The sequence below is a fragment of the Scyliorhinus torazame genome, chromosome 27, assembly GCF_047496885.1.
Source record: "Scyliorhinus torazame isolate Kashiwa2021f chromosome 27, sScyTor2.1, whole genome shotgun sequence".
NCBI classification, from domain to species: Eukaryota; Metazoa; Chordata; class Chondrichthyes; order Carcharhiniformes; family Scyliorhinidae; genus Scyliorhinus; species Scyliorhinus torazame.
In genome coordinates this window covers 5,738,431-5,765,053 of record NC_092733.1, presented here as the reverse complement: position 1 = coordinate 5,765,053, position 26,623 = coordinate 5,738,431, and the positions used below count along the sequence as shown (strand labels likewise).

Sequence of the window (26,623 nt, the reverse complement as noted above, 5' to 3'; positions counted from 1 at the left end):
CCTGACAGTCACTCTGCAGTACCCTGACCCTCTGACACGGCAACATCCTGACCCTCTGACACTGCAGCATCCTGACACTCACTCTGCAGTACCCTGACCCTCTGACACTGCAGCACCCCGACCCTCTGACACTGCAGCACCCTGACCCTCTGACACTGCAGCATCCTGACCCTCCGACACTGCAGCACCCTGACCCTCTGACACTGCAGCACCCCGACCCTCTGACACTGCAGCACCCTGACCCTCTGACACTGCAGCACCCTGACCCTCACACTGCAGCACCCTGACCCTCTGACACTGCAGCACCCCGACCCTCTGACACTGCAGCACCCTGACCCTCTGACACTGCAGCACCCTGACCCTCCGACACTGCAGCACCCTGACCCTCTTACACTGCAGCACCCTGACCCTCACACTGCAGCACCCTGACCCTATGACACTGCAGCACCCTGACCCTCACTGCAGCACCCTGACCCTCACACTGCAGCACCCTGACCCTCTGACACTGCAGCATCCTGACCCTCTGACACTGCAGCACCCTGACCCTCTGACACTGCAGCACCCTGACCCTCTGACACTGCAGCACCCTGAACCTCACACTGCAGCATCCTGACCCTCTGACACTGCAGCATCCTGACCCTCACACTGCAGCACCCTGACCCTCTGACACTGCAGCACCCTGACCCTCACACTGCAGCACCCTGACCCTCTGACACTGCAGCACCCTGACCCTCACACTGCAGCACCCTGACCCTCTGACACTGCAGCATCCTGACCCTCTGACACTGCAGCACCCTGACCCTCACACTGCAGCACCCTGACCCTCACACTGCAGCATCCTGACCCTCTGACACTGCAGCACCCTGAACCTCACTCCGCAGCATCCTGACCCTCTGACACTGCAGCACCCTGACCCTCACACTGCAGCACCCTGACCCTCACACTGCAGCACCCTGACCCTCTGACATTGCAGCACCCTGACCCTCACACTGCAGCACCCTGACCCTCTGAGACTGCAGCACCCTGACCCTCTGACACTGCAGCACCCTGACCCTCACTCTGCAGCATCCTGACCCTCTGACACTGCAGCATCCTGACCCTCACACTGCAGCATTCTGACCCTCACACTGCAGCATTATGACCCTCTGAGACTGCAGTACCCTGACCCTCTGACACTCAGCACTCTGACACTGCAGCACCCTGACCCTCACACTGCAGCATCCTGACCCTCACACTGCAGCATTCTGACCCTCACACTGCAGCACCCTGACCCTCTGACACTGCAGCATCCTGGCCCTCACACTGCAGCACCCTGACCCTCACACTGCAGCACCCTGACCCTCACACTGCAGCATCCTGACCCTCTGACACTGCAGCACCCTGACCCTCTGACACTGCAGCACCCTGACCCTCTGACACTGCAGCATCCTGACCCTCACACTGCAGTACCCTGACCCTCTGACACTGCAGCATCCTGACCCTCTGACACTGCAGCACCCTGACCCTCTGACATTGCAGCACCCTGACCCTCTGACACTGCAGCATCCTGACCCTCTGACACTGCAGCACCCTGACCCTCACACTGCAGCATCCTGACCCTCACACTGCAGCATCCTGACCCTCACACTGCAGCATCCTGACCCTCACACTGCAGCATCCTGACCCTCACACTGCAGCATCCTGACCCTCACACTGCAGCACCCTGACCCTCTGACACTGCAGCATCCTGACCCTCTGACACTGCAGCACCCTGACCCTCACACTGCAGCACCCTGACCCTCACACTGCAGCACCCTGACCCTCACACTGCAGCACCCTGACCCTCACACTGCAGCACCCTGACCCTCTGACACTGCAGCATCCTGACCCTCTGACACTGCAGCATCCTGACCCTCTGACACTGCAGCAACCTGACCCTCTGACACTGCAGCATCCTGACCCTCTGACACTGCAGCACCCTGACCCTCACACTGCAGCACCCTGACCCTCACACTGCAGCACCCTGACCCTCACACTGCAGCACCCTGACCCTCACACTGCAGCACCCTGACCCTCACACTGCAGCACCCTGACCCTCTGACACTGCAGCATCCTGACCCTCTGACACTGCAGCATCCTGACCCTCTGACACTGCAGCATCCTGACCCTCACACTGCAGCACCCTGACCCTCACACTGCAGCACCCTGACCCTCACACTGCAGCACCCTGACCCTCACACTGCTGCACCCTGACCCTCACACTGCAGCACCCTGACCCTCACGCTGCAGCACCCTGACCCTCACACTGCAGCACCCTGACCCTCACACTGCAGCACCCTGACCCTCACACTGCAGCATCCTGACCCTCACACTGCAGCACCCTGACCCTCACGCTGCAGCACCCTGACCCTCACGCTGCAGCACCCTGACCCTCACGCTGCAGCACCCTGACCCTCACACTGCAGCACCCTGACCCTCACACTGCAGCACCCTGACCCTCACACTGCAGCACCCTGACCCTCACACTGCAGCACCCTGACCCTCACACTGCAGCATCCTGACCCTCACACTGCAGCACCTTGACCCTCTGACACTGCAGCACCCTGACCCTCTGACACTGCAGCACCCTGACCCTCTGACACTGCAGCACCCTGACCCTCTGACATTGCAGCACCCTGACCCTCTGACACTGCAGCATCCTGACCCTCTGACACTGCAGCACCCTGACCCTCACACTGCAGCATCCTGACCCTCACACTGCAGCATCCTGACCCTCACACTGCAGCATCCTGACCCTCACACTGCAGCATCCTGACCCTCACACTGCAGCACCCTGACCCTCTGACACTGCAGCACCCTGACCCTCTGACACTGCAGCACCCTGACCCTCTGACACTGCAGCACCCTGACCCTCTGACACTGCAGCACCCTGACCCTCTGACATTGCAGCACCCTGACCCTCTGACACTGCAGCACCCTGACCCTCTGACACTGCAGCACCCTGACCCTCACACTGCAGCATCCTGACCCTCACACTGCAGCATCCTGACCCTCACACTGCAGCATCCTGACCCTCACACTGCAGCATCCTGACCCTCACACTGCAGCACCCTGACCCTCTGACACTGCAGCACCCTGACCCTCTGACACTGCAGCACCCTGACCCTCACACTGCAGCACCCTGACCCTCACACTGCAGCACCCTGACCCTCTGACACTGCAGCATCCTGACCCTCTGACACTGCAGCATCCTGACCCTCTGACACTGCAGCAACCTGACCCTCACACTGCAGCACCCTGACCCTCTGACACTGCAGCATCCTGACCCTCTGACACTGCAGCATCCTGACCCTCTGACACTGCAGCATCCTGACCCTCTGACACTACAGCACCCTGACCCTCTGACACTGCAGCACTCTGACCCTCTGACACTGCAGCATCCTGACCCTCACACTGCAGCATCCTGACCCTCTGACACTGCAGCAACCTGACCCTCTGACACTGCAGCACTCTGACCCTCTGACACTGCAGCACCCTGACCCTCACACTGCAGCACCCTGACCCTCACACTGCAGCACCCTGACCCTCACGCTGCAGCACCCTGACCCTCACGCTGCAGCACCCTGACCCTCACGCTGCAGCACCCTGACCCTCACACTGCAGCACCCTGACCCTCACACTGCAGCACCCTGACCCTCACACTGCAGCATCCTGACCCTCACGCTGCAGCACCCTGACCCTCTGACACTGCAGCACCCTGACCCTCTGACACTGCAGCATCCTGACCCTCACACTGCAGTACCCTGACCCTCTGACACTGCAGCATCCTGACCCTCTGACACTGCAGCACCCTGATCCTCTGACACTGCAGCACCCTGACCCTCTGACACTGCAGCATCCTGACAGTCACTCTGCAGTACCCTGACCCTCTGACACTGCAACATCCTGACCCTCTGACACTGCAGCATCCTGACACTCACTCTGCAGCACCCTGACCCTCTGACACTGCAGCACCCTGACCCTCACACTGCAGCACCCTGACCCTCTGACACTGCAGCACCCTGACCCTCTGACACTGCAGCACCCTGACCCTCTGACACTGCAGCACCCTGACCCTCTGACACTGCAGCATCCTGACCCTCACACTGCAGTACCCTGACCCTCTGACACTGCAGCATCCTGACCCTCTGACACTGCAGCATCCTGACCCTCTGACACTGCAGCACCCTGACCCTCTGACACTGCAGCACCCTGACCCTCTGACACTGCAGCACCCTGACCCTCTGACACTGCAGCACCCTGACCCTCACACTGCAGCACCCTGACCCTCTGACACTGCAGCACCCTGACCCTCACTGCAGCACCCTGACCCTCACACTGCAGCACCCTGACCCTCTGACACTGCAGCATCCTGACCCTCTGACACTGCAGCACCCTGACCCTCACACTGCAGCACCCTGACCCTCTGACACTGCAGCACCCTGACCCTCTGACACTGCAGCATCCTGACACTCACTCTGCAGCACCCTGACCCTCACACTGCAGCATCCTGACCCTCACACTGCAGCATCCTGACCCTCTGACACTGCAGCACCCTGACCCTCACACTGCAGCACCCTGACCCTCACACTGCAGCACCCTGACCCTCTGACACTGCAGCATCCTGACCCTCTGACACTGCAGCACCCTGACCCTCACACTGCAGCACCCTGACCCTCACACTGCAGCACCCTGACCCTCACACTGCAGCACCCTGACCCTCTGACACTGCAGCATCCTGACCCTCTGACACTGCAGCACCCTGACCCTCACACTGCAGCATCCTGACCCTCTGACACTGCAGCACCCTGAACCTCACTCCGCAGCATCCTGACCCTCTGACACTGCAGCACCCTGACCCTCACACTGCAGCACCCTGACCCTCACACTGCAGCACCCTGACCCTCTGACATTGCAGCACCCTGACCCTCACACTGCAGCACCCTGACCCTCTGAGACTGCAGCACCCTGACCCTCTGACACTGCAGCACCCTGACCCTCACTCTGCAGCATCCTGACCCTCTGACACTGCAGCATCCTGACCCTCACACTGCAGCATCCTGACCCTCTGACACTGCAGTACCCTGACCCTCTGACACTCAGCACTCTGACACTGCAGCACCCTGACCCTCACACTGCAGCACCCTGACCCTCACACTGCAGCACCCTGACCCTCACACTGCAGCATCCTGACCCTCACACTGCAGCACCCTGACCCTCTGACACTGCAGCACCCTGACCCTCTGACACTGCAGCATCCTGACCCTCACACTGCAGTACCCTGACCCTCTGACACTGCAGCATCCTGACCCTCTGACACTGCAGCACCCTGACCCTCTGACATTGCAGCAGCCTGACCCTCTGACACTGCAGCATCCTGACCCTCTGACACTGCAGCACCCTGACCCTCATGCTGCAGCATCCTGACCCTCACACTGCAGCATCCTGACCCTCACACTGCAGCATCCTGACCCTCACACTGCAGCATCCTGACCCTCACACTGCAGCATCCTGACCCTCACACTGCAGCATCCTGACCCTCACACTGCAGCACCCTGACCCTCTGACACTGCAGCACCCTGACCCTCACACTGCAGCACCCTGACCCTCACACTGCAGCACCCTGACCCTCACACTGCAGCACCCTGACCCTCACACTGCAGCACCCTGACCCTCACGCTGCAGCACCCTGACCCTCACACTGCAGCACCCTGACCCTCACACTGCAGCACCCTGACCCTCACACTGCAGCATCCTGACCCTCACACTGCAGCACACTGACCCTCTGACACTGCAGCACCCTGACCCTCTGACACTGCAGCATCCTGACCCTCACACTGCAGCACCCTGACCCTCACACTGCAGCACCCTGACCCTCACACTGCAGCACCCTGACCCTCACGCTGCAGCACCCTGACCCTCACACTGCAGCACCCTGACCCTCTGACACTGCAGCATCCTGACCCTCACACTGCAGTACCCTGACCCTCTGACACTGCAGCATCCTGACCCTCTGACACTGCAGCATCCTGACAGTCACTCTGCAGTACCCTGACCCTCACACTGCAGCATCCTGACCCTCTGACACTGCAGCACCCTGACCCTCTGACACTGCAGCACCCTGACCCTCTGACACTGCAGCACCCTGACCCTCACACTGCAGCACCCTGACCCTCTGACACTGCAGCATCCTGACCCTCACACTGCAGTACCCTGACCCTCTGACACTGCAACATCCTGACCCTCTGACACTGCAGCATCCTGACAGTCACTCTGCAGTACCCTGACCCTCACACTGCAGCACCCTGACCCTCTGACACTGCAGCACCCTGACCCTCACACTGCAGCACCCTGACCCTCTGACACTGCAGCACCCTGACCCTCTGACACTGCAGCACCCTGACCCTCTGACACTGCAGCATCCTGACCCTCACACTGCAGTACCCTGACCCTCTGACACTGCAGCATCCTGACCCTCTGACACTGCAGCACCCTGACCCTCTGACACTGCAGCACCCTGACCCTCTGACACTGCAGCACCCTGACCCTCTGACACTGCAGCACCCTGACCCTCACACTGCAGCACCCTGACCCTCTGACACTGCAGCACCCTGACCCTCACTGCAGCACCCTGACCCTCACACTGCAGCACCCTGACCCTCTGACACTGCAGCATCCTGACCCTCTGACACTGCAGCACCCTGACCCTCACACTGCAGCACCCTGACCCTCTGACACTGCAGCACCCTGACCCTCTGACACTGCAGCACCCTGAACCTCACACTGCAGCATCCTGACCCTCTGACACTGCAGCATCCTGACACTCACTCTGCAGCACCCTGACCCTCACACTGCAGCATCCTGACCCTCACACTGCAGCACCCTGACCCTCTGACACTGCAGCACCCTGACCCTCACACTGCAGCACCCTGACCCTCACACTGCAGCACCCTGACCCTCTGACATTGCAGCATCCTGACCCTCTGACACTGCAGCACCCTGACCCTCACACTGCAGCACCCTGACCCTCACACTGCAGCATCCCGACCCTCTGACACTGCAGCACCCTGAACCTCACTCCGCAGCATCCTGACCCTCTGACACTGCAGCACCCTGACCCTCACACTGCAGCATCCTGACCCTCACACTGCAGCACCCTGACCCTCTGAAATTGCAGCACCCTGACCCTCACACTGCAGCACCCTGACCCTCTGAGACTGCAGCACCCTGACCCTCTGACACTGCAGCACCCTGACCCTCACTCTGCAGCATCCTGACCCTCTGACACTGCAGCATCCTGACCCTCACACTGCAGCATCCTGACCCTCTGACACTGCAGTACCCTGACCCTCTGACACTCAGCACTCTGACACTGCAGCACCCTGACCCTCACACTGCAGCATCCTGACCCTCACACTGCAGCATCCTGACCCTCACACTGCAGCACCCTGACCCTCTGACACTGCAGCATCCTGGCCCTCACACTGCAGCACCCTGACCCTCACACTGCAGCACCCTGACCCTCACACTGCAGCACCCTGACCCTCTGACACTGCAGCACCCTGACCCTCTGACACTGCAGCATCCTGACCCTCACACTGCAGTACCCTGACCCTCTGACACTGCAGCACCCTGACCCTCTGACACTGCAGCATCCTGACCCTCACACTGCAGTACCCTGACCCTCTGACACTGCAGCACCCTGACCCTCACACTGCAGCACCCTGACCCTCTGACACTGCAGCACCCTGACCCTCTGACACTGCAGCATCCTGACCCTCACACTGCAGTACACTGACCCTCTGACACTGCAGCATCCTGACCCTCTGACACTGCAGCACCCTGATCCTCTGACACTGCAGCACCCTGACCCTCTGACACTGCAGCATCCTGACCCTCTGACACTGCAGCATCCTGACAGTCACTCTGCAGTACCCTGACCCTCTGACACTGCAACATCCTGACCCTCTGACACTGCAGCATCCTGACAGTCACACTGCAGTACCCTGACCCTCTGACACTGCAACATCCTGACCCTCTGACACTGCAGCATCCTGACACTCACTCTGCAGTACCCTGACCCTCTGACACTGCAGCACCCTGACCCTCACACTGCAGCACCCTGACCCTCTGACACTGCAGCACCCTGACCCTCTGACACTGCAGCACCCTGACCCTCTGACACTGCAGCATCCTGACCCTCACACTGCAGTACCCTGATCCTCTGACACTGCAGCATCCTGACCCTCTGACACTGCAGCACCCTGACCCTCTGACACTGCTGCACCCTGACCCTCTGACACTGCAGCACCCTGACCCTCTGACACTGCAGCACCCTGACCCTCTGACACTGCAGCACCCTGACCCTCACACTGCAGCACCCTGACCCTCTGACACTGCAGCACCCTGACCCTCACTGCAGCACCCTGACCCTCACACTGCAGCACCCTGACCCTCTGACACTGCAGCATCCTGACCCTCTGACACTGCAGCACCCTGACCCTCACACTGCAGCACCCTGACCCTCACACTGCAGCACACTGACCCTCACTCTGCAGCACCCTGACCCTCACACTGCAGCATCCTGACCCTCACACTGCAGCATCCTGACCCTCACACTGCAGCACCCTGACCCTCTGACACTGCAGCATCCTGACCCTCTGACACTGCAGCACCCTGACCCTCACACTGCAGCACCCTGACCCTCACACTGCAGCATCCTGACCCTCTGACACTGCAGCACCCTGACCCTCTGACACTGCAGCATCCTGACCCTCACACTGCAGCATCCTGACACTCTCACTGCAGCATCCTGAACCTCACACCGCAGCATCCTGACCCTCACACTGCAGCATCCTGACACTCTCACTGCAGCATCCTGACCCTCACACTGCAGCATCCTGACCCTCACACTGCAGCACCCTGACCCTCTGACATTGCAGCACCCTGACCCTCACACTGCAGCACCCTGACCCTCACACTGCAGCACCCTGACCCTCACACTGCAGCACCCTGACCCTCACACTGCAGCACCCTGACCGTCACGCTGCAGCACCCTGACCCTCACGCTGCAGCACCCTGACCCTCACACTGCAGCACCCTGACCCTCACACTGCAGCACCCTGACCCTCACACTGCAGCACCCTGACCCTCACACTGCAGCACCCTGACCCTCACACTGCAGCATCCTGACCCTCACACTGCAGCACCCTGACCCTCTGACACTGCAGCACCCTGACCCTCTGACACTGCAACATCCTGACCCTCACACTGCAGTACCCTGACCCTCTGACACTGCAGCATCCTGATCCTCTGACACTGCAGCACCCTGACCCTCTGACACTGCAGCATCCTGACCCTCTGACACTGCAGCATCCTGACAGTCACTCTGCAGTACCCTGACCCTCTGACACTGCAACATCCTGACCCTCTGACACTGCAACATCCTGACCCTCTGACACTGCAGCATCCTGACCCTCTGACACTGCAGCATCCTGACAGTCACTCTGCAGTACCCTGACCCTCTGACACTGCAGCATCCTGACCCTCTGACACTGCAGCATCCTGACAGTCACTCTGCAGTACCCTGACCCTCACACTGCAGCACCCTGACCCTCTGACACTGCAGTACCCTGACCCTCACACTGCAGCACCCTGACCCTCTGACACTGCAACATCCTGACCCTCTGACACTGCAGCATCCTGACAGTCACTCTGCAGTACCCTGACCCTCACACTGCAGCACCCTGACCCTCACACTGCAGCACCCTGACCCTCACACTGCAGCATCCTGACCCTCACACTGCAGCACCCTGACCCTCTGACACTGCAGCACCCTGACCCTCTGACACTGCAGTACCCTGACCCTCACACTGCAGCACCCTGACCCTCTGACACTGCAGCACCCTGACCCTCACACTGCAGCACCCTGACCCTCTGACACTGCAGCACCCTGACCCTCTGACACTGCAGCACCCTGACCCTCTGACACTGCAGCATCCTGACCCTCACACTGCAGTACCCTGACCCTCTGACACTGCAGCATCCTGACCCTCTGACACTGCAGCACCCTGACCCTCTGACACTGCAGCACCCTGACCCTCTGACACTGCAGCACCCTGACCCTCTGACACTGCAGCACCCTGACCCTCACACTGCAGCACCCTGACCCTCTGACACTGCAGCACCCTGACCCTCTGACACTGCAGCATCCTGACCCTCTGACACTGCAGCACCCTGACCCTCACACTGCAGCACCCTGACCCTCTGACACTGCAGCATCCTGACCCTCTGACACTGCAGCACCCTGACCCTCACACTGCAGCACCCTGACCCTCTGACACTGCAGCATCCTGACCCTCTGACACTGCAGCACCCTGACCCTCACACTGCAGCACCCTGACCCTCTGACACTGCAGCACCCTGACCCTCTGACACTGCAGCACCCTGAACCTCACACTGCAGCATCCTGACCCTCTGACACTGCAGCATCCTGACACTCACTCTGCAGCACCCTGACCCTCACACTGCAGCATCCTGACCCTCACACTGCAGCACCCTGACCCTCTGACACTGCAGCACCCTGACCCTCACACTGCAGCACCCTGACCCTCACACTGCAGCACCCTGACCCTCTGACATTGCAGCATCCTGACCCTCTGACACTGCAGCACCCTGACCCTCACACTGCAGCACCCTGACCCTCACACTGCAGCATCCCGACCCTCTGACACTGCAGCACCCTGAACCTCACTCCGCAGCATCCTGACCCTCTGACACTGCAGCACCCTGACCCTCACACTGCAGCATCCTGACCCTCACACTGCAGCACCCTGACCCTCTGAAATTGCAGCACCCTGACCCTCACACTGCAGCACCCTGACCCTCACACTGCAGCACCCTGACCCTCTGAGACTGCAGCACCCTGACCCTCTGACACTGCAGCACCCTGACCCTCACTCTGCAGCATCCTGACCCTCTGACACTGCAGCATCCTGACCCTCACACTGCAGCATCCTGACCCTCTGACACTGCAGTACCCTGACCCTCTGACACTCAGCACTCTGACACTGCAGCACCCTGACCCTCACACTGCAGCATCCTGACCCTCACACTGCAGCATCCTGACCCTCACACTGCAGCACCCTGACCCTCTGACACTGCAGCATCCTGGCCCTCACACTGCAGCACCCTGACCCTCACACTGCAGCATCCTGACCCTCACACTGCAGCATCCTGACCCTCACACTGCAGCACCCTGACCCTCTGACACTGCAGCATCCTGGCCCTCACACTGCAGCACCCTGACCCTCACACTGCAGCATCCTGACCCTCACACTGCAGCATCCTGACCCTCACACTGCAGCACCCTGACCCTCACACTGCAGCATCCTGACCCTCACACTGCAGCACCCTGACCCTCTGACACTGCAGCACCCTGACCCTCTGACACTGCAGCATCCTGACCCTCACACTGCAGTACCCTGACCCTCTGACACTGCAGCATCCTGACCCTCTGACACTGCAGCACCCTGATCCTCTGACACTGCAGCACCCTGACCCTCTGACACTGCAGCATCCTGACCCTCTGACACTGCAGCACCCTGACCCTCTGACACTGCAACATCCTGACCCTCTGACACTGCAGCATCCTGACACTCACTCTGCAGTACCCTGACCCTCTGACACTGCAGCACCCTGACCCTCACACTGCAGCACCCTGACCCTCTGACACTGCAGCACCCTGACCCTCTGACACTGCAGCACCCTGACCCTCTGACACTGCAGCATCCTGACCCTCACACTGCAGTACCCTGATCCTCTGACACTGCAGCATCCTGACCCTCTGACACTGCAGCACCCTGACCCTCTGACACTGCTGCACCCTGACCCTCTGACACTGCAGCACCCTGACCCTCTGACACTGCAGTACCCTGACCCTCTGACACTGCAGCACCCTGACCCTCACACTGCAGCACCCTGACCCTCTGACACTGCAGCACCCTGACCCTCACTGCAGCACCCTGACCCTCACACTGCAGCACCCTGACCCTCTGACACTGCAGCATCCTGACCCTCTGACACTGCAGCACCCTGACCCTCACACTGCAGCACCCTGACCCTCTGACACTGCAGCACCCTGACCCTCTGACACTGCAGCACCCTGAACCTCACACTGCAGCATCCTGACCCTCTGACACTGCAGCATCCTGACACTCACTCTGCAGCACCCTGACCCTCACACTGCAGCATCCTGACCCTCACACTGCAGCACCCTGACCCTCTGACACTGCAGCACCCTGACCCTCACACTGCAGCACCCTGACCCTCACACTGCAGCACCCTGACCCTCTGACACTGCAGCATCCTGACCCTCTGACACTGCAGCACCCTGACCCTCACACTGCAGCACCCTGACCCTCACACTGCAGCATCCTGACCCTCTGACACTGCAGCACCCTGAACCTCACACCGCAGCATCCTGACCCTCTGACACTGCAGCACCCTGACCCTCACACTGCAGCACCCTGACCCTCTGACATTGCAGCTCCCTGACCCTCACACTGCAGCACCCTGACCCTCTGAGACTGCAGCACCCTGACCCTCTGACACTGCAGCACCCTGACCCTCACTCTGCAGCATCCTGACCCTCTGACACTGCAGCACCCTGACCCTCACACTGCAGCATCCTGACCCTCACACTGCAGCATCCTGACCCTCACACTGCAGCATCCTGACCCTCTGACACTGCAGTACCCTGACCCTCTGACACTCAGCACTCTGACACTGCAGCACCCTGACCCTCACACTGCAGCATCCTGACCCTCACACTGCAGCATCCTGACCCTCACACTGCAGCACCCTGACCCTCTGACACTGCAGCACCCTGACCCTCACACTGCAGCATCCTGACCCTCTGACACTGCAGCATCCTGACCCTCACACTGCAGCACCCTGACCCTCACACTGCAGCACCCTGACCCTCACACTGCAGCACCCTGACCCTCACACTGCAGCACCCTGACCCTCACACTGCAGCATCCTGACCCTCACACTGCAGCACCCTGACCCTCTGACACTGCAGCACCCTGACCCTCTGACACTGCAGCACCCTGACCCTCACTCTGCAGCATCCTGACCCTCACACTGCAGCATCCTGACCCTCACACTGCAGCACCCTGACCCTCTGACACTGCAGCATCCTGACCCTCTGACACTGCAGTACCCTGACCCTCTGACACTGCAGCACTCTGACACTGCAGCACCCTGACCCTCACATTGCAGCATCCTGACCCTCACACTGCAGCATCCTGACCCTCACACTGCAGCAGCCTGACCCTCACTCTGCAGCATCCTGGCCCTCTGACACTGCAGCACCCTGACCCTCTGACACTGCAGCACCCTGACCCTCTGACACTGCAGCACCCTGACCCTCTGACACTGCAGCATCCTGACCCTTTGACACTGCAGCACCCTGACCCTCTGACACTGCAGCACCCTGACCCTCTGACACTGCAGCACCCTGACCCTCTGACACTGCAGCACCCTGACCCTCTGACACTGCAGCATCCTGACCCTCACACTGCAGTACCCTGACCCTCTGACACTGCAGCATCCTGACCCTCTGACACTGCAGCACCCTGACCCTCTGACACTGCAGCACCCTGACCCTCACACTGCAGCACCCTGACCCTCTGACACTGCAGCACCCTGACCCTCTGACACTGCAGCACCCTGACCCTCTGACACTGCAGCATCCTGACCCTCACACTGCAGTACCCTGCCCCTCTGACACTGCAGCATCCTGACCCTCTGACACTGCAGCACCCTGACCCTCTGACACTGCAGCACCCTGACCCTCTGACACTGCAGCACCCTGAACCTCACACTGCAGCATCCTGACCCTCTGACACTGCAGCACCCTGACCCTCTGACACTGCAGCACCCTGAACCTCACACTGCAGCATCCTGACCCTCTGACACTGCAGCATCCTGACACTCACTCTGCAGCACCCTGACCCTCTGACACTGCAGCACCCTGACCCTCACACTGCAGCACCCTGACCCTCACACTGCAGCACCCTGACCCTCTGACACTGCAGCATCCTGACCCTCTGACACTGCAGCACCCTGACCCTCACACTGCAGCACCCTGACCCTCTGACACTGCAGCACCCTGACCCTCTGACACTGCAGCACCCTGACCCTCTGACACTGCAGCACCCTGACCCTCACACTGCAGCACCCTGACCCTCTGACACTGCAGCACCCTGACCCTCTGACACTGCAGCACCCTGACCCTCTGACACTGCAGCACCCTGACCCTCACACTGCAGCATCCTGACCCTCTGACACTGCAGCACCCTGACCCTCACACTGCAGCACCCTGACCCTCACACTGCAGCACCCTGATCCTCACACTGTAGCACCCTGACCCTCACACTGTAGCACCCTGACCCTCACACTGCAGCATCCCGACCCTCTGACACTGCAGCACCCTGACCCTCACACTGCAGCACCCTGACCCTCACACTGTAGCACCCTGACCCTCACACTGTAGCACCCTGACCCTCACACTGCAGCATCCCGACCCTCTGACACTGCAGCACCCTGACCCTCTGACACTGCAGCACCCTGACCCTCACACTGCAGCACCCTGACCCTCTGACACTGTAGCACCCTTACCCTCACACTGCAGCATCCTGACCCTCTGACACTGTAGCACCCTGACCCTCACACTGCAGCATCCTGACCCTCTGACACTGTAGCACCCTGACCCTCACACTGCAGCACCCTGACCCTCACACTGCAGCACCCTGACCCTCTGACACAGCAGCACCCTGACCCTCACACTGCAGCACCCTGACCCTCACACTGCAGCACCCTGACCCTCTGACACTGCAGCACCCTGACCCTCACACTGCAGCACCCTGACCCTCACACTGCAGCACCCCATCCAGCACTGCACTGGATTAAGGGCTCCAGGCAACAGAACAGTAAAGGTTTCCTCACATAAAGCTGTGACTGCCTCTATTGTGGGAGTGATGGCCTAGAAATCAAGGTCCAGGCTCTGGAGTGGGGCATGAATCCCAATCTTCTGTCTCAGGCAAGAGTATCACCAGCAAGTCCTGACTGATACCTGAGAAGTAGCACCCGGATGTGCAAAGCGTGATTGAAGGGGTATAAAACCTATATACCAGGTTTAAATAATACCTAGGGGCTCACATGACCTCCTGCTTGCAGATGCCAGTAAGTTTAACAACAAGCCGTTGCTATGGCATCGGATAAATCTTCCACGGACTTGTAGTTTCGGCAATGATGCCTGCTCACAGGAAGCTAATTGGTACCAGGCAGTTGCCCCTTACGGGATTATCATAGAACACAAAGCAATGGGATTGGAGTCTGGGGGGCTCGAATTCAGGTATATACTTAATCTAATAACTGCCTGAAAACGTGTAGATAAGTAGAGGCACCTTACTTGCCTGCCGATATAATAATACTATACGTGCTTTGATTGTGATTGAAAACTATACTCAATGTAATGAATTATGGAATCCCAATTATTAATTGTGAATGGACATAGATCATTTTTGCACAGATCATTTTTGAACAAATGTATTCTTTTGATTGGTGTATGTTAATTACCTGAGATAATCACTTTTTGCTGTGATTGGGTAGTGAGCAGGCCATCTGGGGGTAGTTTAGTTCCCCTGCTAGCTTGTAATAAAGTTCTGAACTAAAACTCAACTCTTGTGTCATCTAGTCAGTTGAGGAGTGAAGTATGCTATAGTTGAATAACTATCGTTGAAGGTCCCGCAACAGTGATGGGGAGACCTTTCTCAGGCCCATCGATGTGAATGGATGTTACAAGGACTCTGGCCCCATCACTCCTGCTGGGAAATTCCAGCCGTTCTCTCTCTCTCTCCGCAGACGCTGCCTGACCTGCTGAGTATTTCCAGCATTTTGTTTCAGATTTCCAGCATCTGCAGTATTTTGCTTTTCTAAAAAAAAGCTTTTCACTTGAGCTCAGTACCGGAGGGGTGCCAGTTCCAGGAAACGTATTCCCCCCTCAAACATAATTTCATGTCTTTAGAGAGATGAAACCGGGATAAGGAAAATACTTTGGGTGACGCCTTTTTCCTTTATTCCAATAAAACAGAGTCTGATAAGAATCCAGAATGCCAACAGAGGGAGACCCTACGGCCCTGGTCAAAGCAGCCCACCTGATTATACTGTCTACCTCCTGGGGCATGCAGATATGGGTGTCGTTATCGGGTAAGATGCGGGAGAAAGACAGCAGTACAGAGGTTTTTTTGTTTTATAAAAAATAATTTTTATTAAGGTTTTCATAAAATATCAATAACAAAATGAAAAAGGAACCCAACAGGGTTAAGTACAAAACATTGTCTAAAAAAGCAACCCTCCATACCCCCCCCTCCCCCCTGTACATAAATAATAAATTAACATTAACACCCCGACTTAACACAACAGGTATATACACCCCTCAGACCCTCCAGTGTAAATAACAAAAACAAAAAATAAAGTAAACCCCCAAGTTGCTGCTGCCATTGACCAATGTCTATCGTTCTGCCAGAAAGTCTAAGAACGGTTGCCACCGCCTAAAGAACCCTTGTACCGACCCTCAAGGCGAATTTCACCCTCTCCAACTTAATGAACCCTGCCATATCGCTGATCCAGGATTCCACGCTTGGGGGCCTCACATCCTTCCACTGAAGAAGAATCCTTCGCCGGGCTACCAGGGACGCAAAGGCCAGAATTCCGGCCTCTTTCGCCTCCTGCACTCCCGGCTCCTCTGCCACCCCAAATATTGCGAGCCCCCAGCCCGGTTTGACCCTGGATCCTACCACCCTCGACACCGTCCTCGCTACGCCCTTCCAAAATTTCACCAGCGCTGGGCACGCCCAGAACATATGGGTGTGATTTGCTGGGCTCCCTGAGCACCTAACACACCTGTCCTCACCCCCAAAAAACCGGCTCATCCTTGTCCCGGTCATGTGTGCCCTGTGCAGCACCTTAAACTGTATGAGGCTGAGCCTCGCGCACGATGAGGAAGAGTTCACCCTCCCTAGGGCATCTACCCACGTCCCTTCCTCAATCTCCTCTCCCAACTCCTCCCACTTACCTTTCACCTCCACCACCGAGGCCTCCTCCTCCTGCATCACCTGGTAAGTTTCCGAGATCTCCCCCCCCCCCCCCGAGAGCACCGTGTCCTGTACTGCGTGTGGCAGTAGCCGCGGGAATTCCACCACCTGCCGCCTGGCAAACGCCCTTACCTGTAAGTACCTGAAGGTGTTCCCCGGGGGGAGCCCGTACTTCTCCTCCAGCTCACCCAGCCTCGCGAACTTCCCGTCCACAAACAGGTCCCCCAACCTTCCTATCCCTGCCCTGTGCCACCCCGAAAACCCTCCATCTGTTCTCCCTGGGACGAACCGGTGGTTCCCCCGTATTGGGGTCCACACCGAGGCCCCAACTTCCCCCCTGTGCCGCCTCCACTGCCCCCAGATTTTGAGGGCAGCCGCCACCATCGCGCTCGTGGTATACCTCCTTGGAGGGAGCGGCAGCGGCGCCGTTGCCAACGCCCCCAGACTTGTACCCTCACAGGACGCCATCTCCAGCCTCTTCCATGCAGCCCCCTCCCCCTTCATCACCCACTTGCGCACCATCACCGCATTGGCGGCCCAGTAGTACCCACAGAGGTTGGGCAGCGCCAGCCCCCCCCTATCTCTACTCTGCTCCAGGAACACCCTTCTTACCCTCGGAGTCCCTCGCGCCCACACAAACCCCATTATACTCCTGTTGACCCGCTTAAAAAAGGCCTTCGGGATAAACACGGGGAGGCACTGGAACAGGAACAAAAACCTTGGGAGCACCGTCATTTTGACTGACTGCACCCTACCCGCCAGGGACAGCGGCAACGCGTCCCACCTCTTGAACTCCTCCTCCATTTGCTCCACCAGCCTTGTAAAGTTAAGTCTATGCAGGGCCCCCCAGCTCCTGGCCACCTGGACCCCCAAATACCTGAAGCTCCTCTCCTCCCTTTTTAGTGGGAGCTCGCCAATCCCCCTCTCCTGGTCCCCTGGGTGAATCACGAACAACTCGCTCTTCCCCATGTTGAGCTTGTACCCTGAAAAATCCCCAAACTCCCTGAGGATCCTCATTACCTCCGGCATTCCCCTCACCGCGTCCGCCACATATAGCAGCAAGTCGTCCGCATAGAGCGACACCCTATGCTCCTCCCCACCCCGCACCAACCCCCTCCAGTTCCTCGACTCCCTCAGTGCCATAGCCAGGGGTTCAATCGCCAGTGCGAAGAGCAGGGGGGACAGGGGACACCCCTGCCTCGTCCCTCGGTGCAACCGAAATACTCGGACCTCCTCCTGTTTGTGGCCACACTCGCCATCGGGACCTCATACAACAGCCTAACCCACCTGACAAACCCCTCCCCAAACCTGAACCTCTTCAGCACCTCCCACAGGTACCCCAACTCTACCCTATCGAAGGCTTTCTCAAAGTCCATCGCTACCACTGTCTCCGCCTCCCCCTCCCTCGCCGGCATCATGATAACGTTCAAAAGCCTCCGCACATTCGCGTTCAACTGCCTCCCCTTCACGAACCCCGTCTGGTCTTCGTGGATGATCTGCGGCCCTCAATCCTCGTGGCTAAGACCTTCGCCAGCACCTTGGCATCTACATTTAGCAACAGAATCGGTCTGTAAGACCCACACTGCAGGGGATCCTTGTCCCACTTCAGGATCAAGGAGATCAGTGCCCGAGACATCGTCGGGGGCAAAGCCCCCCCTCCCTTGCCTCATTGAAGGTCCTAACTAGCAACGGGCCCAATAGGACCATATATTTCTGATAGAATTTGACCGGGAAACCATCCGGCCCCAGTGCCTTCCCCGCCTGCATGCTCCCTATCCCTTTGGCCAGCTCCTCCAGCCCAATCAGGGCCCCCAATCCCGCCACCAGCCCCTCCTCCACCTTCGGAAACCTCAATTGGTCCAGGAAGCGGCCCATCCCTCCCTCCCTCCCATGGGGGCTCGGATCGGTACAATTCTTCATAAAAGTCCCTGAAGATCCCATTGATGCCAACCCCACTCCGCACCACACTCCCTCCCCTGTCCTTAACTCCCCCGATCTCCCTAGCTGCGTCCCGCTTCCGAAGCTGATGCGCCAGCATCCGGCTTGCCTTTTCCCCATACTCATAAATCGCTCCCTGGGCCTTCCTCCACTGCACCTCCGCCTTCTTGGTGGTCTCCAGGTCGAATTCGGCCTGGAGGCTACGCCTCTTCCTCAACAATCCTTCCTCGGGCACCTCCGCATACCTCCTGTCTACCCTCACCATCTCCCCCACCAGCCTCTCCCTCTCCCCCCGCTCCCTCCTCTCCTTGTGGGCCCTAATGGAGATCAGCTCTTCCCTCACCACCGCCTTCAGCGCCTCCCATACCATCCCCACTCGGACCTCCCCGTTATCGTTGGCCTCCAGGTACCTCTCTATACTTCCTCGGACCCGCTCGCTCACCTCCTCGTCCGCCAACAGCCCCACCTCCAAGCGTCACAACGGGCGCTGGTCCCTCTCCTCCCCATCTCCAAGTCCACCCAATGCGGGGCGTGGTCCGAAATGGCTATCGCCGAATACTCGGTATCCTCTACTCTCGCTATCAGCGCCCTGCTCAAAATAAAAAAGTCGATCCGGGAATAAGCCTTATGGACATGTGAGAAGAATGAAAATTCCCGAGCCCCCGGCCTTGCAAATCTCCAAGGGTCCACCCCTCCCATCTGGTCCATAAACCCCCTCAGCACTCTAGCCGCCGCCGGCTTCCTACCCGTCCTAGACCTGGAGCGGTCCAGTGCCGGATCCAGCACCGTGTTAAAGTCTCCCCCCATTATCAGGCCCCCCACTTCCAAGTCTGGGATCCGACCCAACATGCGGCGCATAAAACCCGCATCATCCCAGTTTGGGGCATACACATTGACCAGTACCACCCTCTCCCCCTGCAGCTTACCACTTACCATTATGTACCTACCGCCATTATCTGCCACAATGCTCAACGCCTCGAATGACACCTTCTTTCCCACCAAGATCGCCACCCCTCGATTTTTGGCATCCAGCCCCGAATGAAACACCTGACCTACCCACCCCTTCCTCAATCTTACCTGGTCTGCCACCTTCAGGTGTGTCTCCTGGAGCATGACCACATCCGCCTTCAGCCCCTTCAGGTGCGCGAACACCCGGGCCGCTTGACCGGCCCGTTCAGTCCCCTTACATTCCAGGTTATCAGCCGGATCAGGGGGCTACCCGCCCCCTTCCCCCGCCGACTAGCCATAACCCCTCCTCGGCCAGCCACGCGCCCGAACCCCACGCCTGGCCTGTTCCCCACGGCGGCAGACCCCCGTCTCGACCCCCCCCCCACCCACTCGCTCCAGCTCCCCCTTGACCATAGCAGCAGCAACTTGACCCCCCCCCCCCCCCCCCGGCTAGGACCCATCCTGGCTGTTTTACTACCCCCATTGCAGCTGACCCCGGCCACTCCCGCCTCTCCTTCGACTCCTCCCATTGTGTGACACACCCTCCTCTTCTGTTCACCATCCACAGGCTCTTCCCCCTCCCCCTTCCATTCTAAGCGCGGAAACAACCCTCGCTTCCCCGCCCCGGCCCTGCCCCCTCCAGTCTTCAGCGCGGGAAAAAGCCCGCGCTTTCCACCTGCCCGGCCCCGCCACCTCTGGCGCAGCTCCTTTTACAGGCCCAGTCCCCTCACCCACGACTCGGGCCTCCCCCTCCCCCGCGGGGCCCCATCTAACCGCCGGCCATCCACCCCTGTTCCCTTTGCTTACCCCCCTCCAAGAGCCCCCCGACCAACCCAACCAAAACAGTGCCCAACCCGCCCTAACCACCCTCACCGACCAGAAAGAGAAAAACACAAAGAAAAAGAAACCAAGAGCGAAGGACCCCCCCTCAAAAAGTAACGTATCCACCGCAGCCCCCAAACGCCCATCCCGACCCTCAATCTGTGTCCAACTTCTCGGCCTGAACAAAGGCCCACGCCTCCTCCGGAGACTCAAAATAATGGTGCCGGTCCTTGTAGGTAACCCACAGTCACGCCGGCTGCAGCATGCCAAACTTCACCCCCTTCCTGTGCAGCACCGCCTTCGCTCGATTGTACCCGGCCCTCCTCTTCTCCACCTCCGCACTCCAGTCCTGGTATATTCGAACCTCCGCGTTCTCCCACCTGCTGCTCCTCTCCTTCTTGGCCCACCTGAGCACACACTCCCGATCGACGAACCGATGGAACCGCACCAGCACCGCCCGCGGCGGCTCGTTAGCCTTGGGCCTCCTCGCCAGCACTCTATGGGCCCCTTCCAGCTCCAGGGGCCCCTGGAAGGACCTCGCTCCCATCAGCGAGTTCAACATGGTGACCACATAGGCCCCCACGTCCGACCCCTCCAGCCCCTCCGGGAGGCCCAGAATCCGCAAATTCATCCGCCTCGACCGATTCTCCATCTCCTCGAACTGCTCCTGCCATTTCTTGTGGAGCGCCTCGTGCGCCTCCACCTTTACCGCCAGGCCTAAGATCTCGTCCTCGCTGTCGGAGATCTTTTGTCGGGCCTCACGGATCGCCACCCCCTGGGCCGACTGTGTTTCCAGCAGCTTATCAATAGAAGCCTTCATCGGCTCAACCAGGTCCACTTTAATCTCCCTAAAGCAGCGCTGGATACCCTCCTGTTGCTCCTGCGCCCACTGCAACCATGCTGCCTGGTCTCCGCCCACCGCCATTTTGTTCTTCTTCCCTCGCACCTTCTTCGGGTCCACCACCACCTTTTTAGTCGCCCCGCTCCTGGTAAAAGCCATACTGTCGGGGAATTGTTGTAATCTCTTTCCCACACCGGGAAACGTCAAAAAAGGGCCGTTGGGGGCCCTGAAAAGAGCCCAAGAGTCAGTTTTTGCAGGAGCCACCGAATGTGCGACTTAGCTCCGCATAGCCGCAACCGGAAGTCCAGCAGTACAGAGTTAACCAGCTGATAGCTTTCAGAGACTGTGTTCGGAACCTTCTCATCAACAATTTAAATCTTTCAATCGCAGATTAACGTTTCGCACAAATTAACAGTTTTTAAATTTAGATTATTTTAATACCATCTTTTACATATTCTTTAATGGCATCTTTTATTTTGTTTTAAAAAAACATATTACAAATAATTCTGGAGTTGATGATGCCTTGTTCCAGTCCTTCCTGGAATCACTTGAAGGAGCTGTGACTGATGTACAAGATGATGATCACATCAAAGTTGCCCCTTACATGATTATCATTATGTGACCTGAGGAAGGAGCAGCGCTCCGAAAGCTAGTGACATCGAAACAAACCTGTTGGACTTTAACCTGGTGTTGTAAGACTTCTTACTGTGCTCACCCCAGTCCAACGCCGGCATCTCCACATCGTGATCATCATTGATCACCCATTAGGGGCTGGTTTAGCAAGGGGATGGTTTAGCACACTAGGCTAAATAGCTGGCTTGTAATGCAGAACAAGGCAGCAGCGCGGGTTCAATGCCCGTACCAGCCTCCCCGAACAGGCGCCAGTATTTGGCGACTAGGGGCTTTTCACAGTAACTTCATTGAAGCCTACTTATGACGATAAGCGATTATTATATTATTATTACATTAATGAGCGAATCACTAGCGATGGTGGGGGCGGAATATAGTCAACCTAGCCTGGGAGTTGAAAAGCTTATAGGTTCTTAAAGTTTGTTTTAATCCTATACTACATGGGTAGTTGCAAGATAATTAGGTTCCATTTTATCCAAGATTTTATACAAGGCATAGTCTGCTGCTGGCCAGAATGTGCAACAACATCATTGCAAAGCAACTGCTCATATACAGACTTTCCATGGTAAATCTTTACACAAACACTTTTAATATTGAATGTTGACATAACAGCGCCACCTGAGCGTGCAACATTTGCGAGAGTTTTAATGATCTATCGGTTTTTGGTTTGTGGATTGTTGATGGTTTTTCCCAAATCTTAGTGTCAGACTGTTACCAATAGCCAGATGTTTCAGCCCATATTGTAGCAAGTGTGGACCGACCAGCTCCTAACAGCACAGGAAAGGGAATCAGAGGGAGATTCACAAGGTGATTACAGATGATCAAATTGTTCTGCCCATCAAAAACACTGTCCTCACCACCCCCTCCTGCAGGATTTAGTTATTTTCACCTCTAGCTCTCTGCTGGAAATGTGTTCCAAGTGTTGATCACTTTTTGTGTAAAGAAGATTTCCTTGACATTAGTTCGAAATTTACCATGTTCAGTGTGAATCTTTGTCCATGGTACGATCAGAATTTAAAAGCTTTGAAACTGTTCTCTCTCCATAGGTTTTGTTCTGATTAACACCATTAGCAGACATAATTTTGGCTTAGTTCAAAGAAGTTTGTTTCCTTACTATTTCTACACTGTCCTGGGAGGCTCATTCCTCAACCTGTCTCTTTATGCCTTGTATCATCCACACGAGTTACTCAACAATGATGAAGCCGTTCAGGTAACTCCGAAACAACATGCTGCTAATAACGTAACTTTGGGTCAGCATAGAGTAACTTTAAAGATAGCTGTTTATGTTATTTCAGTTGTGTCTCCTGCTCTCCCGACTGCGCTCCCAAAGACTTTGACCGTTGCTGCAGTGATATTCCACGGTCACCTGTCTGACTTTTGCTCATGTACTAGGAGACAGTGATCACATCACAATTGACGTGGCCTTCTTTTATTCCCCTTGTCCAATAGCCAGCAGAAATCACTGGCAAGTGAACAGGGTGAGATTCCCAAACGATCCCCTCTTCCCTCCCAGCAAGTCCAGGAAGGTTGAGGTCAGTTGTAGTGTTCTCACGAGAGAGGAGAGAGGGCGCGGGACATTTTCTGCAGTTCACTAACTTTAGCAATAAAGTGAGCACAATACAAGGTGGATGTGCTGACCAATACATAAACTACAGTGGAGGAAGAAGTCTGTGGAGAAGGATTAGTGAGTTGGAACTCCGATGCGTGATGCCACCTGAATGGAGATCGCACTCCTCACACAGCAGAGTTCCCGATCTCAGCAGGGTGCTACAGACATGACCCAGCTGTCGTTTACCCCTTGTGGCCGATGAACTCCTGAAGTAGGCGTCCATGCTGTCTTGTGAACGAGATGAGTGGGTCCAGGGAAACAGACAGTGGCTGGAGATACCTATCAGTAATTTTATTGCCCATTCCTGTTTCCTCACAGATAACATCGTTTTTTATCTGCGTGATCCTCTCTGCATTTAATGCCCAATGGTTCGGTGAAACCACGACAGAGATTATGATGGAGATGCACCAGATCGAGAATGAGCACCACTTGGGACAGGAGGTGGGGTTTGGAAGCCACCGAGAACTCTACAAGAAGCTGAAGGAGAAAGACCCTAAATATCAGAAACTGCGCCAGCGCTTTGTCAAGTACCATGTCCTCTCCATGGTGTGTAACCTGGTCTGTGTTTTCTGTAATGGACTCAACCTGCTTTACACTGCAACCAACCTGAAGACTTTCTAGAAAATCTTGGTTACCTTCCTCTTGAGTCTGCCAAAATATTTCATTTGGGATTTTACGATACTGTGGACATTGTAAACTCCTGTGTGTTATCTCCATTTTGATAATTGTGTTCTAATTATGCCAATCACTGGTGATCAACAGAAAACAGTCCAATTTGTGAAAGCTTTTTACTGTGAGGAGCATTGACTTGTTCCAGCCCTGGCCCCCTAGGCCATGTCCAAGGTTGCAAGTCTATCCCTCTCTGGTAAGGATGCTACTTGAGCTGGATTTGTGACACTTCAGCTCCTTATCAGGGTGAGTCCACCGCACAGAACCCTGGTTAACGTTGTGTTAAATTACACTTGATGAAGTTGTCACGCCCCTGACATTGCAACCTTCTCTTGGGAACATTCACTGTAACTTGTTTTGCAATTCCAGCCTTTTATGTGAAGTGTGACTCGATTCACCAGCTTCAGTTTGGCTCAGGATCTGACAGAGATCAGCACTGGGCGGTGATGTAAAACAGGCTGGTAGAACAGCTTGCGACTTAGAAACATCATCAGAAAGTGTATGGGGATGGTCAGTGCAGGCAGTGGAAATGTGGGGCACATTCCAATGAAGTTACGGTTAATGTACGCGATCAGAGAGCTTTACTCTGACTCTAATGTGGTCTGTATCGTACATGGAACTGCTTGATAAAATTGACAAAGTTAAAAAGATTTATATCCTACGGTGCTGATATTTCTCAATTGCACAGGCGAGTTGCTTTGTTATCAAATGCTATTGGGTTGGACACAGGAGGGTGTAATTTCCATATCTAAAAGTAAAATACTGCAGATTCTGGAAATCTGAACTATAAACAGAAAATGCTGTAAATACTCAACAGGCTTGATAGCATCTGGGGAGAGAATTAATGTCCCAACCTTTTATCATAATGGGGAATGTTAGAAATGTAACTGCTTTTATGTAGGAGGAACGGGGGTGGTTGGATAAAAGGCCAGGTCTGTGATAGAGATGTCAGCCAGTTCCCGCCTGTGCATGCAGACCACTGATTTTGCAGAATACCAGTCCACTAGCGTGACGTTGAGCTTCCAGTCATTTTCATCTCCACCTGCTCGCACACTGAAATCTCAGACCTTGGCTGCTCTCCCAGTGAAACCCAACACAAACTGGAGGAACAAAACCTCACCTTTCCAACAGGCACGTTACAGCAGCTGTCAGTATCCTGCCATTCGCACCTCCTCTAGAAACCCGACCCATTAACGCCCCTTTTACCCGTCACCAGCAACTCTTCTTATTTAATGCCTCCTGTCTTCTGACCTTGTCTCCTTTTTCCAACCCCCCACCATTTCATCCATCTAAAAACAATGAGCTTCCTAACTTTCCCGGTTCAGATGAAATGTCACTGACCTGAAATATTTAACTTGCTACCAGACCTGCTGATTATTTCTATTTAAATAAAAGTAAATTACTGCGGATGCTGGAATCTGAAACAAAAGAGAAAATGCTGGAAAATCTCAGCAGGTCTGGCAGCATCTGTAGGGAGAGAAAAGAGCTAACGTTTCGAGTCCGATAACTCTTTGTCAAAGCTGACAGAGAAAGTGGGAAATATTTATACTGTGGAGTGAGAATGAAAGATGAGTCATAGCCACAGAAACCCAGGGAAACCGGGTGCTAATGGTAGCCTCGGCCCCTCCACTCCCTCCCAGAACAAAGATAGAGCCCCCCTAGTTCTCACATTTCATCCCACCAGCCTCCGTATGCAAAGTATAATCCTCCGCCATTTTCGCCAATTCCAGCGTGATGCCACCACCAAACACACCTTCCCTTCACTCCCTCTGTCAGCATTCCGCAGACACCGTTCCCTCCGAGACAATCTAGTCCAATCTAGAACCTTAGTTCGGCCACACTTGGAGTATAGTGTTCAATTCTGGTCGCCACACTACCAGAAGGATGTGGAGGCTTTAGAGAGGGTGCAGAAGAGATTTACCAGGATGTTGCCTGGTATGGAGGGCATTAGCTATGAGGAGCGGTTGAATAAACTCAGTTTGTTCT

The 26,623-nt window shown here is 56.7% G+C and overlaps 1 protein-coding gene across 3 annotated transcripts in view; it reads left to right on the top strand.

Annotated features, from left to right (window-relative positions):
• The window catches only part of LOC140403152 (transmembrane protein 205-like), a 55,336-nt gene extending 30,051 nt beyond the window's left edge, over nt 1–25,285 (top strand). For all 3 annotated transcript variants that reach the window (XM_072490844.1, XM_072490843.1, XM_072490842.1), the window contains 3 exons: nt 16,178–16,293; nt 23,406–23,569; nt 24,287–25,285. In XM_072490844.1, the coding sequence (XP_072346945.1) occupies nt 16,197–16,293; nt 23,406–23,569; nt 24,287–24,589 (564 nt within the window). In that variant the 5' untranslated portion in view covers nt 16,178–16,196 and the 3' untranslated portion in view covers nt 24,590–25,285. The remainder of the gene's footprint in view (nt 1–16,177; nt 16,294–23,405; nt 23,570–24,286) is intronic.
• Nucleotides 25,286–26,623: the final 1,338 nt, after the last annotated feature.